Raw genomic sequence first — 14,603 nt, forward strand, 5'->3', positions numbered from 1 at the left:
TATGAATAAAAATCATGCTTAGAATCTTTTTAAATAATCCTGTCACCAACAGAGTAAACACAACCAACATCATTTGTGTTACAAATAATTGAATTCAGAAGGTTCCCATTTGACTAACTCTACGTTAAGTGAAAAACCAATTTCTTTGCTTCATGCTATTGAAATAGTTTTTTTTATATGATATAGGGACTGTGAGATTAAGTTACAGAAAACAATAGTAGGCTATTCAAACAGAAACACTGAAAAAACTCAGTATTAAAGAAATCATGACTTAACAATTTTTTTGGTGTGTATTTTACACAAGGCCATACATGGTACCTTAATGATATAAATGGAGTAAAAAAAAACCTGTTGGTTGAGGGTTGATTCCAGTCATAAATACCAATTTACTCTATATTTCCCTAAAACTACTATATGTAGCAATAAAAAAATTACCCATTCTTATGATTATTTATTTAAAACAACAGCATGTTATGTAATACTGGTACTTAATATTTTTTAAAAATGTACTGCTTTTAAGACATTTGCAAATAGCTGTAGCAAAGCCTATGAACATAAGGTAGAATCTCATTCATTCATTCATCTGTTAACCAAACATTCAATGTGTACTACCAAGTGTGAGATGCCACTCTAGGCACTGGACATGGCAGGGAGAGAAAGCACCAATAAAGTAACTTTCTGTTTGCATGGGGCTTAAATTCTAAGAAGTTAGACATACAACAGACACTTAAGGAAACATATATGTTATATAACTAATGTTAAATAGAAAGTAAAATAGAGTCGGGGCAAAGGGTGATGGGGAATTTTATATTGATTTGTCAAGAAAGCCACTCTGATAAGGTGCCAACTGAGCAGAGGCCTGAATAAGGTGAGGAATGAGCCAGAAAAACATCTAGGAAAGAGAGTTCCAGGCAGAGAGAACAGCAACCCAAATGTCTGAAACATTTAAAAAAGTACCACCTGAATTTGAAAAACCTATGCTTTTAAAAAAATATTGTAGGCTCTCTTGTAGCTTAAGTTGTCTCTTTTCTACTAAGCCTCTTTGACCACTCAAATCCTAGTGACCTCCTGCCTGCCTGACCATCTACAGCAGAATTAACTTCTCATTTAACACAACGAAATGCTGTTTTGTTTTGTTTTGTTTCAGCGGTGGTGGTGGTGGGGGAGTTTGATCTCCTCAATTGGACTGTAAACTTAAGAGCAAGGACCATACTCTTTATGTTATTTCTAACGCCAACTCCCTGCCTCTACCCTACCTGCCCTGGTGTTCACCATATTTTAGATTCTTAATAAAACTGTTTGATTAACTAAAGATGGTTATGCAACATTATTTGCAATTTAAAGTTTTTAATGGGAAATATTTCCTCATCACAATTCTCCGGGTGTGGTACGGAATCACTGTTAGGATCTAATATTTCCATTTGCAACTGTACACACTCATCCCAACATATTCAAAAGCTTCCTTAAAAGGAAAAAAAAATGAGGAGATATATTAAAAGGCTTTATTTACAATAGAGAAATTTTACAAATATAGTTTTTAAAAATTATGTGTCGAGCTATCATTTCCCATAACATTAGAGATTTATATAAAGTTGGAAATGACAGAATGGATTTAAGTACAAATCAAAAACAATCAATGGAAAGAACTGGTAGCGCATATGAAGGCATCATAACAAACATCACTGAGTTCTGTAAACTGCCATACAACTTATATGTGTAATATTAATTGCACGATGTATCCCAAAACAAATGCAGAAACACATAATTAAGTGCTATTTTAATTATTCACCTTTTGGGATGTGAAAACATATGTAAACTTAATTGCACCGTTTTTGCTGAAAATGAATGAAAGACAGCATTTACCTAAGGACTTCAGTTGTTTAAAATAATTAATGCAAAATATAACTTTAATTAAATTACATCACCATAATATTAATCTCTTATCTTATTTACATTTTTGGTGTTTTGGGTTTTGTTAAAATATCCACGTTCTAGAATTGAAATACCTTTGTTCTTGCCACTGGCCGAGCAACACACAGTAAAATCTTCTTGCCTACTTATTCCAGAATACAAAAGGTACGTCATAGTGCAGTGTGTACATACAACCTGATTTTTTTTTTTTTTTTTTTTTTTTTTTTTTTTTTTTTTTTTTTTTTTTTTGTGGTATGCGGGCCTCTCACTGCCGTGGCCTCTCCCGTTGCGGAGCACAGGCTCCGGATGCGCAGGCTCAGCAGCCATGGCTCACGGGCCCAGCCGCTCCGCGGCATATGGGATCCTCCCAGACCGGGGCACGAACCCGTATCCCCTGCATCGGCAGGCGGACTCTCAACCACTGCGCCACCAGGGAGGCCCACAACCTGATTTTTATATCCTATCTGCTGCAGAAATACCTATCAGCTTGTGCTCTTTCAAATCAGATTGAAAAGCAAAGAAAATAAATTAATTTAAATTGCTAGTCCAAGGACATTCATGTGAAAATTATAATCTAAATATATATGGCCCAATTTTAACAAGAATCTTCTATATTTTGCCTTTAAGTCCTGGGAATAGCAATCATGACGTACTAAGGGATCTTTTTCACTTACTAATTTTATTGATTGTTTGAATGAATAATATTGAAAAAGGGCAGGTCACACAAGGTGGTCCTTTCAGACAAAGGAAATCTTTTGAAACACTTTCAAAAGCTGAAACAGCTAAAACAACTAAGTCTATTGAGATCTAAGAAAATAATTGTCTTAAAAAGTATTAGGTTGAATCACATGAAATTGCTGATACTGTAGTTGAAAATGCAGGTGGTCAAAATCTTTGTACCTCATTATATGCATCATCATATTAGTCCTTTCACGGGAATATATATAAAATATGAACAAATATGATAAGAAAACACAAGGTGTCACCAGATCTATTTTTGGGAAAGCCATTCAAATCTCAAAAAATGCTTTGAAGAGTCATATAATCATAATTATTTTGATCTGCTACAGGATTGTAGGGGATTGGGAGTGTCCATTCCTATATATTACTTCTAAGCAGAAATCGCTATGTTGAATTTAACCAGACAAAATACACTACATCCTAATTTGGCCTAAAAGTTTATTAGATTTTCCTCAATTGACCATGAATAGATACATTGGCAAAAATTCTTTCAGAGTTAAATCCTGCTTTCATAAACTGAAATGAAATAATTTACTACATTTGAGAAAGGGCTCTTTTCAAATCTGAAAAACCTGAACGAAATGTAATGGTTTCTTTTTTTCGAGAAAAAAGAATTAAAGATGAAATGCAAACAAAAAACCATATGAAATACTCACCCTCTCTTCAGAGAGAGCCCCAATTTCTTCATATATTCAGATAAAAGCAAAAGCTAACACACTAAAAGTTATACAATTTCCCTTTAAAAAATATAATTCGGTAACAGCAGAGCTCTGAAAAACTGGGAAGCTCACTTCACTGTGTGGTAAAGAATGGAAGAAATTAACCAGTACATGGTCCAGAGATGACACAGAGCATTTAAAATAAACCCTGAGAACTAATTCCCAAATTAGGAAACACTAATATAAGTAACCAACAAAAAGATACCATGGATCCAATGAAATGAGGTCAAGAGGAGATGATCCTTTTGGGATGACATCCTAATTTGAATTAAAATGTGAGTAAAGTATTTTAGAAGACATTCTATCAAATAATGATAGACCTGCATAAGGAGGCTTGTCACAGTTATAAGTTCTGTCTCTGGTGGATAGACAAACCAGATTAACACGAAATTGAAAAGGAAAAAGCTTTTTTATTATTTAATTTATTATTATGGCTTTTTGCAACATGGCAAAACATTACAGCTTAAAGCAGACATCATCTCCTCATAGAGGAGAAAAAAGTTTTGCAGTCAAATCAAAATTGTAATTAAGAGGTCATTGGTATACCATTCTATTCAGTTTAATAAAAATGATACTACACCTTCATGAACTCCAGAGATAAAAGATTACTTAAAACAAACAAACAAACAAAAAACCATGTGATTCACTGAATGAATAATAAAGGCTACAATAAGGAATTTAGGTCCATCTATGCCTATGATAATAAACATAAAAGACTGCAAAACAATTTTAAAACTTAGAATAATCACAGACCTACTAATAAAAATTCATCATATGCCTGATCACCAGAAAAAGAATTATTAAGGTATGCAGTGAAGGGAATGGAGGAGAGTAAAATATAAAATGTCTTTTTATTTCTCATTGACTTCAACTTTCTTTATATTCCTAGAGAGTACAGGGAGAAGATGTGCCTCTGTATTGAAGATCCAGTGTTCCAGTGGAAGTAGATCATCATCAGAAAATATTAAGTACAAATATCTGGAGAGAGAAACATGGGTATGTGAGGCCTGAGAGACCCTGTCAGCCAGTGAAACCACAAAGAGACAGAAAAAAAACACATCAATGTCTCCATTCATCTTATGGGAGAATCATGGACAACCGTGAAGTATAGCAAAACCTTAAGGGGTATACTCATTAATGCCGAAGAAAGAAGCTGCTCTGTGCTTTGGTCCCCATGTACAAGAACCATACAGAGCAGTCCCAAGTTGTCGAACTTACATGATGATGAAAACACACCTGCAATTACTGCCATGCATGTAGAATGGCATTCGGAAGCAGTCATGCTTGATGTTATTTGAATGTGTTCATGATAAAGATAACTAGAAAGGATCTCTTCAGCTATCTTAGTCACATACATCCAGAATAATTTTTACTTACTTTAGTGTTTCTGCCAGGAAGAAACTCTGCTGCACGTCATCATAGCTCTCCTTGTGGAAGTAAACATCCCTGAGGCCTGAATAGCCTCCTTTCACTCTGCAGTGCTTCTCCAAGGCCTAAATCACAAAGAGGGGGGAAAAAATGGTCACATGCCAGTAAACTGACGGTCACAAACTTTTACCATTAGATTGTCACATTTAAATAAAATAAGGATTCAAATGGAATGATAGATTGCAATAGTTTCAGGTGAAAATTTAAAAAACCATAACATGTAAATGCAAATAAAGTATGAAAAGTTAAAGGATATATGGATGGTATATCTCATCTAATTGGAAACACTTCTACATTTAGTTCTGGAATTTCAGTGATTTTTACCATTTCTTTTTATGCTCTAGAGCAGGATGCATCAAACTACAGACCACAAGCTAAATCCAGCCTGCTTTTTGTTTTTGTAAGTAAAGTATTATTGAACCACAGTCACACTCACTTGTTTACATATTGTGTGTGACTGTTTTTTCACTACAATGGCAGAGTTGAGTAAATGCATAGGGCCCCCAAGCCCAATTCTCTCTGGCCCTCACAGAAAAAGTTTGCTGACGCCTGGTCTAGAGAGATTGTTCATGTCAACTGGGATTCTAAACCGCTGGTTGAGAAAGTGTACTGGACCAAAAACAGCTGCTACTATCATCAGAATATCTTATTTTAAAAAAATTGATTGTGGAGTACTGAGTGATATTGGTGACTGACAGATATAAAAGAGAAAATGGAAAGCAGTGAAAAAAACATGGCTGGTATCTATTTCTGACATACATTTTTCTTTTCTTTAGTCTGAGATGGAAGAAAGATGGGATGAAACCACTGGTAACTACGAAGAGAGAAATAAGCCTACATTTCTATAGCTGCCTGACTACAACGAGTACTACAGTCAGAGATGGGAAAAGACATGGGTTGGGCAGTGTGGGAACGAAAATTTAGGTAACACCTAAAATAACTTGCCTTCCATTCTGTCAGCTGCTGCTAACCTGACTGCTCTTTGTATTTGGAAATTACATTGGTTTGCTTTGCTGGTTCCCAGGCATAGTCATCTCCAGGAAAGTTATTTTCTATTCACCACATCCTATTAATTCTAATAACTAAATGGTCAAATAAAGGTTTCCACTGTATACAAACTGTCATTGGAAATCTGGTTCTAATTCATAGAATGTGGACAAAAATAATAAAGTGTAAGCCTAAGCCCCTTAAAATTTTTAATGAGATAAGGAAAACATAGGAAACATGAAAAAAATGTTACTCTTAGGTTCTCATGTCATTATTCATTTATTTTTCAGTTTTCTTTTACAGATCACAGCCCTGTTCCTCTTTTTTTATGTGCATAATTACATCATATTTTCCTCCCATTTAGCTCAACTACCAAGATACGGCATAGATCTTGCCATGTTAGTTGAGAAAAATCTTCATTGGCTAGAAAAGGGCTTTGGAGGAAAGCATGGCTCTAAGCGTGCAGAGCCCAGAAAACGTGAGATGGAAGGCAAAGGCAGGGAGCAGGAATGTGGTGCTGAGCGCTCAGCTTCCATCTGCAGACACTGATAATGAGGATATTGATTCTGCACCCTAGGGCTGGAGGGCAGAGGGAGAGAGCACGGGGCCCAGAGGAGAAGCATTTAATTACCAGGTGAAAGAAAATCTAACTGGCAGGCTATGTGAATAAAAAACACCCATCTCCTGGTTTGGTACTGTTTAAAAGCCCCGGGGAATATAAGAACAATTAACTTAAAAAAAAGCTTCAATTATATTCTTAGTTTCAGACAAAGAGCTAAGCGAGGGAAAAGCCTGAAGAAAGGAACTTTCAGGTCCTATTATATTTTTTCCTTCTTTTTTTTTTTTTTTTTTGTGGTATGCGGGCCTCTCCCTGCTGTGGCCTCTCCCGTTGTGGAGCACAGGCTCCGGATGTGAGGCCCAGCGGCCATGGCTCACGGGCCCAGCCGCTCTGCGGCATGCGGGATCTTCCCGGACCGGGGCACGAGCCCGTGTCCCCTGCATCGGCAGGCGGACTCTCAACCACTGCACCACCAGGGAAGCCCTTTCCTTCCTTCTTTTTTGATAACAGTTCTTTTTGATAAAAAGTCAAATACCAGCTACATGGAGTAGGCCAAAAATTATTTGTAAAAAAGGAAACAAAAAACCAAGATTTAGAAGAAATGGGTAAATTTGTTATTACTGAACATAATGAAATCCTATTTCTAGACATCTCCTTAAAAAAAAGATTTTATCTATAGAAGTTTTTCTTGGTTTGCCCCTTGAAGTTTTTTGGTAATAAAGAAATAAGCTAAAGAGAGGACCAGCCATGATAAACAGCTAACCCTCCCTCCTATAGAAATTTCTATAAGCTCCTTCTTTTATTATAGAAAAAAGAGTTGTTTTGGGGGTAGGCACTGCCCAAATGTTTTTCATCTTTTCAGTTCACCTCCACTCATTCTTTTTCTCCCCCAATCCTGATGTGGTGAACCAGAGTAGTCAAGAAGACAATCTAACGTTTTAGAGGTGGGGGCCGAATCCCAGCTCCAGACTCCCTAGCTGCAGCCTCAGTTTCCTGGACCCAGGAAGCATGCCTTTTCTCAACATGAGGTTGTCCTGAGAATAAAACTCAAGACTAATCCAGAAGATGGCAGAGGAGTAAGATGTGGAGATCACCTTCCTCCCCACAAATACATCAAAGATACATCTACACATGGAACAACTCCTATAGAACACCTACTGAACAGTGGCAGAAGACCTCAGACTTCCCCGAAGTCAAGAAACTCCCCACGTACCTGGGTAGGGCAAAAGAAAAAGAGACAAAAGAATAGGGATGGGACCTGCACCTCTGGGAGGGAGCTGTGAATGAGGAAAGGTTTCTACATACTAGGAAGCCCCTTTGTGGGCGGAGACAGGGGTTGGCTGGGCGGAAGCTTCCGAGTCACGGAGGAGAGCGCAGCAACAGGGGTGTGGAGGGCAAAGCGGAGAGATTCCCGCACAGAGGATCAGTGCCGACCAGCACTCACCAGCCCGAGAGGCTTGTCTGCTCAGCCACCGGGGCGGGCGGGGGCTGGGAGCTGAGGCTCGGGCTTCGGTCGGAGCGCAGGGAGAGGACTGGGGTTGGCTGTGTGAACACAGCCTGAAGGGGGCTAGTGTGCCACAGCTAGCTGGGAGGGAGTCCAGGAAAAAGTCTGGAACTGCCTAAGAGGCAAGAGACCATTGTTTTGGGGTGCGCGAGGAGAGGGGATTCCTTCCCTGTCTGTCCACAGAAGGCAGAGCACCGTCTAAACAAGCTCCAGAGACGGGCACGAGCCACAGCTATCAACTCGGACACCAGAGATGGGCTTAAATGCTAATGCGGCTGCTGAAGCCACCAAGAAGCCTGTGTGCAAGCACAGGTCACTATCCACACTTCCCTTCCCAGGAGCCTGTGCAGCCCGCCCCTGCCAGGGTCCTGTGATCCAGGGACAACTTCCCTGGGAGAACACACTGTGTGCCTCAGGCTGTTGCAACGTCATGTCGGCCTCTGCCACCGCAGGCTCGCCCCGCATTCCATACTCCTCCCTCACCCCGGCCTGAGTGAGCCAGAGCCCAGTAATCAGCCGCTGCTTTAACCCCGTCCTGTCTGAGCAAAGAACAGACGCATGAGGGCAACCTGCACAGAGAGGCGGGGCCGAACCCAAAGCTGAACCCCAGGAGCTGTGCGAACAAACAAGAGAAAGGGAAATCTCTCCCAGCAGCCTCAGGAGGAGCGGATTAAATCTCCACAATCAACTTAAGGTATCCTGCATCTGTGGAATACCTGAATAGACAACGAATGAACCCAAAATTGAGGTGGTGGACTTTGGGAGCAATTGTAGACTTGGGGTTTGCTGTCTGCGACTGACTTGTTTCTGATTTTTATGTTTATCTTAGTATAGTTTTTAGTGCTTGTTATTGGTGTATTTGTTTATTGGTTTGGTTGCTCTCTCTTTTTTTTTACTTAATTTTTTAATTTTAATAATTAAAAATAAATTTTTATTTTAATTATTTTATTTTATTTATTATTATTATTATTTTCTTTCTTTTTTCCCTCCCTTTTCTTCTGAGCCATGTGGCTAACAGGGTCTTGGTGCTCTGGCTGGGTGTCAGGCCTGAGCCTCTGAGGTGGGAGAGACAAGTTCAGGACACTGGACCACCAGAGATCTCCAGGCCCCACATAATATCAATCGGCAAGAGCTCTCCCAGGGATCTCCGTCTCAATGCTAAGACCCAGTTCTACCCAATGGCCAGCAAGCTCCAGTGCTGGATGCCCCATGCCAAATAACTAGCAAGAGAGGAATACAAACCCACTCATTAGCAGAGAGGCTGCCTAAAATCATAATAAGGTCACAGACACCCCAAAACACACCACTGGATGCAGCCCTGCTACCAGAAAGACAAGATCCAGCCCCACCCACCAGAACACAGGTGCCAGTCCCATCTACCAGGAAGCCTACACAACCCACTGAAGCAACCTCACCCACTGGGGGCAGACACCAAAAACACCAGGAAATACGAAAATGCAGCCTGTGAAAAGGAGACCCCAAACACATCAAGTTAAGCAAAATGGAAAGAAAGAGAAATATGCAGCAGATGAATGAGCAAGGTAAAAACTCACCATACCAAACAAATGAAGAGGACATAGGCAGTCTACCTGAAAAAGAATTCAGAGTAATGATAGTAAAGATGATCCAAAATCTTGGAAACAGAATGGAGGAAATACAAGAAACGTTTAACAAGGACCTAGAAGAAATAAAGAGCAAAGAAACAATGATGAACAACACAATAAATGAAATTAAAAATTCTCTAGAAGGAATTAATAGCACAATAACTGAGGCAGAAGAACGGATAAGTGACCTGGAAGATAAAATAGTGGAAATAACTATTGCAGAGCAGAATAAAGACAAAAGGATTGAGGACAGTCTCAGAGACCTCTGGGACAACATTAAACACACCAACATTCGAATTATAGTGGTCCCAGAAGAAGAAGAGAAGAAGAAAGGGACTGAGAAAATATTTGAAGAGATTATAGTTGAAAAATTCCCTAATATGGGAAAGGAAATAGTCAATCGAGTCCAGAAGTGCAGAGAGTCCCATACAGGATAAATCCAAGGAGAAACACACCAAGACACAAATTAATCAAACTATCAAAAATTAAATCCAAAGAAAAAATATTAAAAGCAGCAAGGGAAAAGCAACAAATAACATACAAGGGAATCTCCATAAGGTTAACAGCTGATCTTTAAGCAGAAACTCTGCAAGCAAGAAGGGCATGGCAGGACATATTTAAAGTGATGAAAGGGAAGAACCTACAACCAAGAGTACTCTACCCAGCAAGGATCTCATTCAGATTCCAGGGAGAAATTAAAACCTTTACAGATAAGCAAAAGATAAGAGAATTCAGCAGCACCAAACCAGCTTTACAAGAAATGCTAAAGGAACTTCTCTAGGCAGGAAACACAAGAGAAGGAAAAGACCTACAAAAACAAAACCCAAACAATTAAGAAAATGGTAATAGGAACATACATATTGATAACTACCTTAAATGTAAATGGATTAAATGCTCCAACCACAAGACACAGACTGGCTGAATGGATACAAGTTTTAGCCACAGCAATCAGAGAAGAAAAAGGAATCCAAATCGGAAAAGAAGAAGTAAAACTGTCACTGTTTGCAGATGACATGATACTATACGTAGAGAATCCTAAAGATGCTACTAGAAAATTACTAGAGCTAATCAACGAATTTGGTAAAGTAGCAGGATACAAAATCAATGCATGGAAATCTCTTGCCTTCCTATACACTAATGATGAAAAATCTGAAAGAGAAATTAAGGAAACACTCCCATTTACCACTGCAAGAAAAATAACAAAATACCTAGGAATAAACCTACCTAATGAGACAAAAGACCTGTATGCAGAAAACAATAAGACACTGATGAAAGAAATTAAAGATGATACAAACAGATGGAGAGATGTATATACCATATTCTCAGATTGGAAGAATCAATATTGTGAAAATGACTATACTACCCAAACCAATCTACAGATTTGAGGCAATCTCTATCAGACTACCAATGGCATTTTTCACAGAACTAGAACAAAAAATTGCAAAATTTGTATGGAAACACAAAAGACCCTGAATAGCCAAAGCAATATTGGGAAAGAAAAACGGAGCTGGAGGAATCAGGCTCCCTGACTTCAGACTATACTACAAAGCTACAGTAATCAAGACAGTATGGTACTGGCACAAAAACAGAAATATAGATCAATGGAACAGGATAAAAAGCCCAGAGATAAACCCATGCACATATGGTCACCTTATTTTTGATAAAGGAGGTAAGAATATACAATGGAGAAAAGACAGCCTCTTCTACAAGTGGTGCTGGGAAAACTGGACAGCTACATGTAGAAGAATGAAATTAGAACACTCCCTAACACCATACACAAAAATAAACTCAAAATCGATTAAAGACCTAAATGTAAGGTCAGACAGTATAAAGTTCTTAGAGGAAAACATAGACAGAACACTCTCTGACATAAATCACAGTAAGATTCTTTGACCCACCTCCTAGAGAAATGGAAATAAAAACAAAAATAAACAAATGGGACCTAATGAAACTTAAAAGCTTTTGCACAGCAAAGGAAACCATAAGCAAGACAAGAAGACAACCCTTAGAATGAGAGAAAATATTTGCAAATGAAGCAACTGACAAAGGATTAATCTCCAAAATATACAAGCAGCTCATGCAGCTCAATATCAAAAAAATAAACAACCCAATCCAAAAGTGGGCAGAAGACCTAAATAGGCATTTCTCCAAAGAAGATATACAGATTGCCAACAAACACATGAAAGGATGCTCAACATCACTAATCATTAAAGAAATGCAAATCAAAACTATAAGGAGGTATCACCTCACACCAGTCAGAATGGCCATCATTAAAAAATCTAGAAACAATAAATGCTGGAGAGGGTGTGAGAAAAGGGAACTCTCTTGCACTGTTGGTGGGAATGTAAATTGATACAGCCACTATGGAGGACAGTATGGAGGTTCCTTAAAAAACTAAAACTAGAACTACCATATGACCCAGCGATCCCACTACTGGGCATATACTCTGAGAAAACCATAATTCAAAAAGAGTCATGTACCACAATGTTCACTGCAGCACTATTTACAATAGCCAGGACATGGAAGCAACCTAAGTGTCCATCGACAGATGAATGGATAAAGAAGATGTGGCACATACATACAATGGAATATTACTCAGCCATAAAAAGAAATGAAATTGAGTTATTTGCAGTGAGGTAGATGGACCTAGAGTCTGTCATACAGAGTGAAGTAAGTCAGAAAGAGAAAAACAAATACCGTATGCTACTACATATGTATGGAATCTAAAAACAAAAAAAGGTTCTGAAGAACCTAGGGGCAGGACAGGAATAAAGATGCAGATGTAGAGAATGGACTTGAGGACACGGGGAGGGGGAAGGGTAAGCTAGGATGAAGTGAGAGAGTAGCATTGACATATATACACTACCAAATGTAAAATAGATAGCTACTGGGAAGCAGCTCCATGGCACGGGGCGATCAGCTTGGTGCTTCGTGACCACCTAGAGGGGTGGGATAAGGAGGATGGGAAGGAGATGCAAGAGGGTGGAGATATGGGGATATATGTATACATACAGCTGATTCACTTTGCTATACAGCAGAAACTAACACAAGATTGTAAAGCAATTATACTCCAATAAAAATGTTTAAAAAAAAACGAATAAAACTCAAGATGAAGACACACTTAGCACAGTGACAGGGGCCTTTCAGATGTTTAGAGAGGCCTAGCTATTTTTATTTTTTGAGGCTTTTGGTAAGTTAAAAAGAAAAAAGGGGGGGGGATGCTGAAGAGGCATTTTTAACTTTCAAAAAACGAAAAACCTTCATGTCACATCTAAATTTTAAGACTTTAGGGATGTGAAGCTGGGGACAAGCAGCTCTCCTGGGCCCCCCGTTATAGGCCCTGGTTTTACAGTTTTTCCACAGTGGAAGTGGCTATGTAACCAGGCCGCTTAGTCTGATCAGAACATCATTTCACCACAATCTGTTCTTGGGGCTCTCAGCCTCTGGGCAAGAGTTCCTCTAAAAACAGAGCATGAGACAAGGATTGGATGCAGGGAGATTTTCGGGGAGGTGATATCAGGAAGTGAGCGAGTGAGTGGGGAGAGTGAAACAAGGAAGGGAGAAGGGCCAGTGAAATACACGTTGAGCAGGTCACTGCTGTGTGCACGGGGGGGCTTGCTCCCACTGGAAACCCTCTAAGGAACCATCTAGAATGCATCTCAGAATTATTCTTCAGAGGAGCAAGACTGGATAGTTATCCATCAACTCTAAAACCTCACTGGCTGAGGGACTGCCCCTGGGGCTGCAGACTCTCCCAGGTTTCCCAGACCACAGCCAGCTGCCTGTGAAGGGGCTCTGAGTCAGCACAGTTGACAAGACTGGGTGCTGGAAGTCATGCTGCCCGTGGGCCAGGGTGCTGCCCACTGCAGCTGTAACTGAGACATAGGGTGGGCTGAGTAGATGGGACACAGGAAAAAAGGAAAAAAAGGGCTGCCATACGTTCTAAGTCTATGATCTTCGTGCTTTACAAAAGGCCAAGAGTCCCTAGCACTTCTCCCTCCCCACTACACCTCAAGTTCTAACAGAAGTTATTGATACTACTGGCAAAAACAAAGGGAATTCCTGTGTTGTGACAAGTTAACAATTTGACATCATATGCTACTCTAAAAGGGGTTAATAGATAAAAATCCTAACATGTCAAACCAACCTTATTACCCTACAAACAAACAATGCACCTACCCACAAAGAACCAAGCAAATGGAATCCTCCTGCCCACATGACAGTATTTACTTACTTCTTCCACTTTTGATCAATTCTGTTATATATTTTTCACACTTTAACGTCTCTAAAATTGGCAATGTCATAATTTAATTGGTAGTGTTGTGCTTTCTTAATGGTATATAAAATGGTGTTTCTTATCAGTTATGGTATTTTATATTTGATGAAATATGTTATTACTGGTATTTTCAATTTAAACTGATTTGCAAGGTGAGTATTAACCTTAATTTCTTTGCTGGCCTATTGAAGACCAAAATAATTCCCAATCACCAAGGCTTAGATGAACCTCAATTTTAATATACTTTTTTCAGAAGAAAAAACATAAACTTAAAGAAACTGAAATTACAACTGAGTAACCATAATTAGAAAATTATGCAAAAAAAAAGAGGCCTAAAAAATTGCTATTACTTAAAATGACTGACAACTGGTTATAAGACACACATTAAATGAAGAGGGTAATAAGCAAGAGTCATCAATGGCTTCCTGAGATATCAGTTAAATTTTACATAAAGGCAATATTCATTTTAGATTTCCCGAGAGAAGTTACTCCTAATGGTTTTAAAAGACAGCTAACTTTCTAACCAAGAGTGTTGGACAATAAGTGAATGTAATTAAAGCATTTGCTTGTTCTTAACCCCTGAATATCCTCTCACTCCTTTTGGAATAATAGCTCTTAAAATTAGACGTTGTGGGCTTCTCTGGTGGCGCAGTGGTTGGGAGTCCGCCTGCCGATGCAGGGGACGTGGGTTCGTGCCCCGGTCCGGGAGGATCCCACGTGCCACGGAGCGGCTGGGCCCATGAGCCATGGCCACTGAGTCTGCGCGTCTGGAGCCTGTGCTCTGCAACGGGAGAGGCCACAGCAGTGAGAGGCCGGCGTACCGCCCCAAAAAAAAAAAAAAAAAAAAAATAGACGTTGTTTGATGCATATCCTG

At 39.3% G+C, this 14,603-nt stretch overlaps 1 protein-coding gene across 1 annotated transcript in view; it reads right to left on the reverse strand.

Annotated features, from left to right (window-relative positions):
• Nucleotides 1-4,222: 4,222 nt before the first annotated feature.
• Nucleotides 4,223-14,603, reverse strand: part of MAN1A1 (mannosidase alpha class 1A member 1) — a gene marked incomplete at both ends in the record, with an annotated part of 167,912 nt that continues 157,531 nt past the window's right edge. The window contains 2 exons of the mRNA XM_079716595.1: nt 4,223-4,349; nt 4,749-4,864. Of these exons, the coding sequence (XP_079572721.1) occupies nt 4,223-4,349; nt 4,749-4,864 (243 nt within the window). The remainder of the gene's footprint in view (nt 4,350-4,748; nt 4,865-14,603) is intronic.

The sequence above is a fragment of the Hyperoodon ampullatus genome (genome assembly GCF_949752795.1).
Source record: "Hyperoodon ampullatus genome assembly, chromosome: 12".
In the NCBI taxonomy this organism is placed as follows: domain Eukaryota; kingdom Metazoa; phylum Chordata; class Mammalia; order Artiodactyla; family Ziphiidae; genus Hyperoodon; species Hyperoodon ampullatus.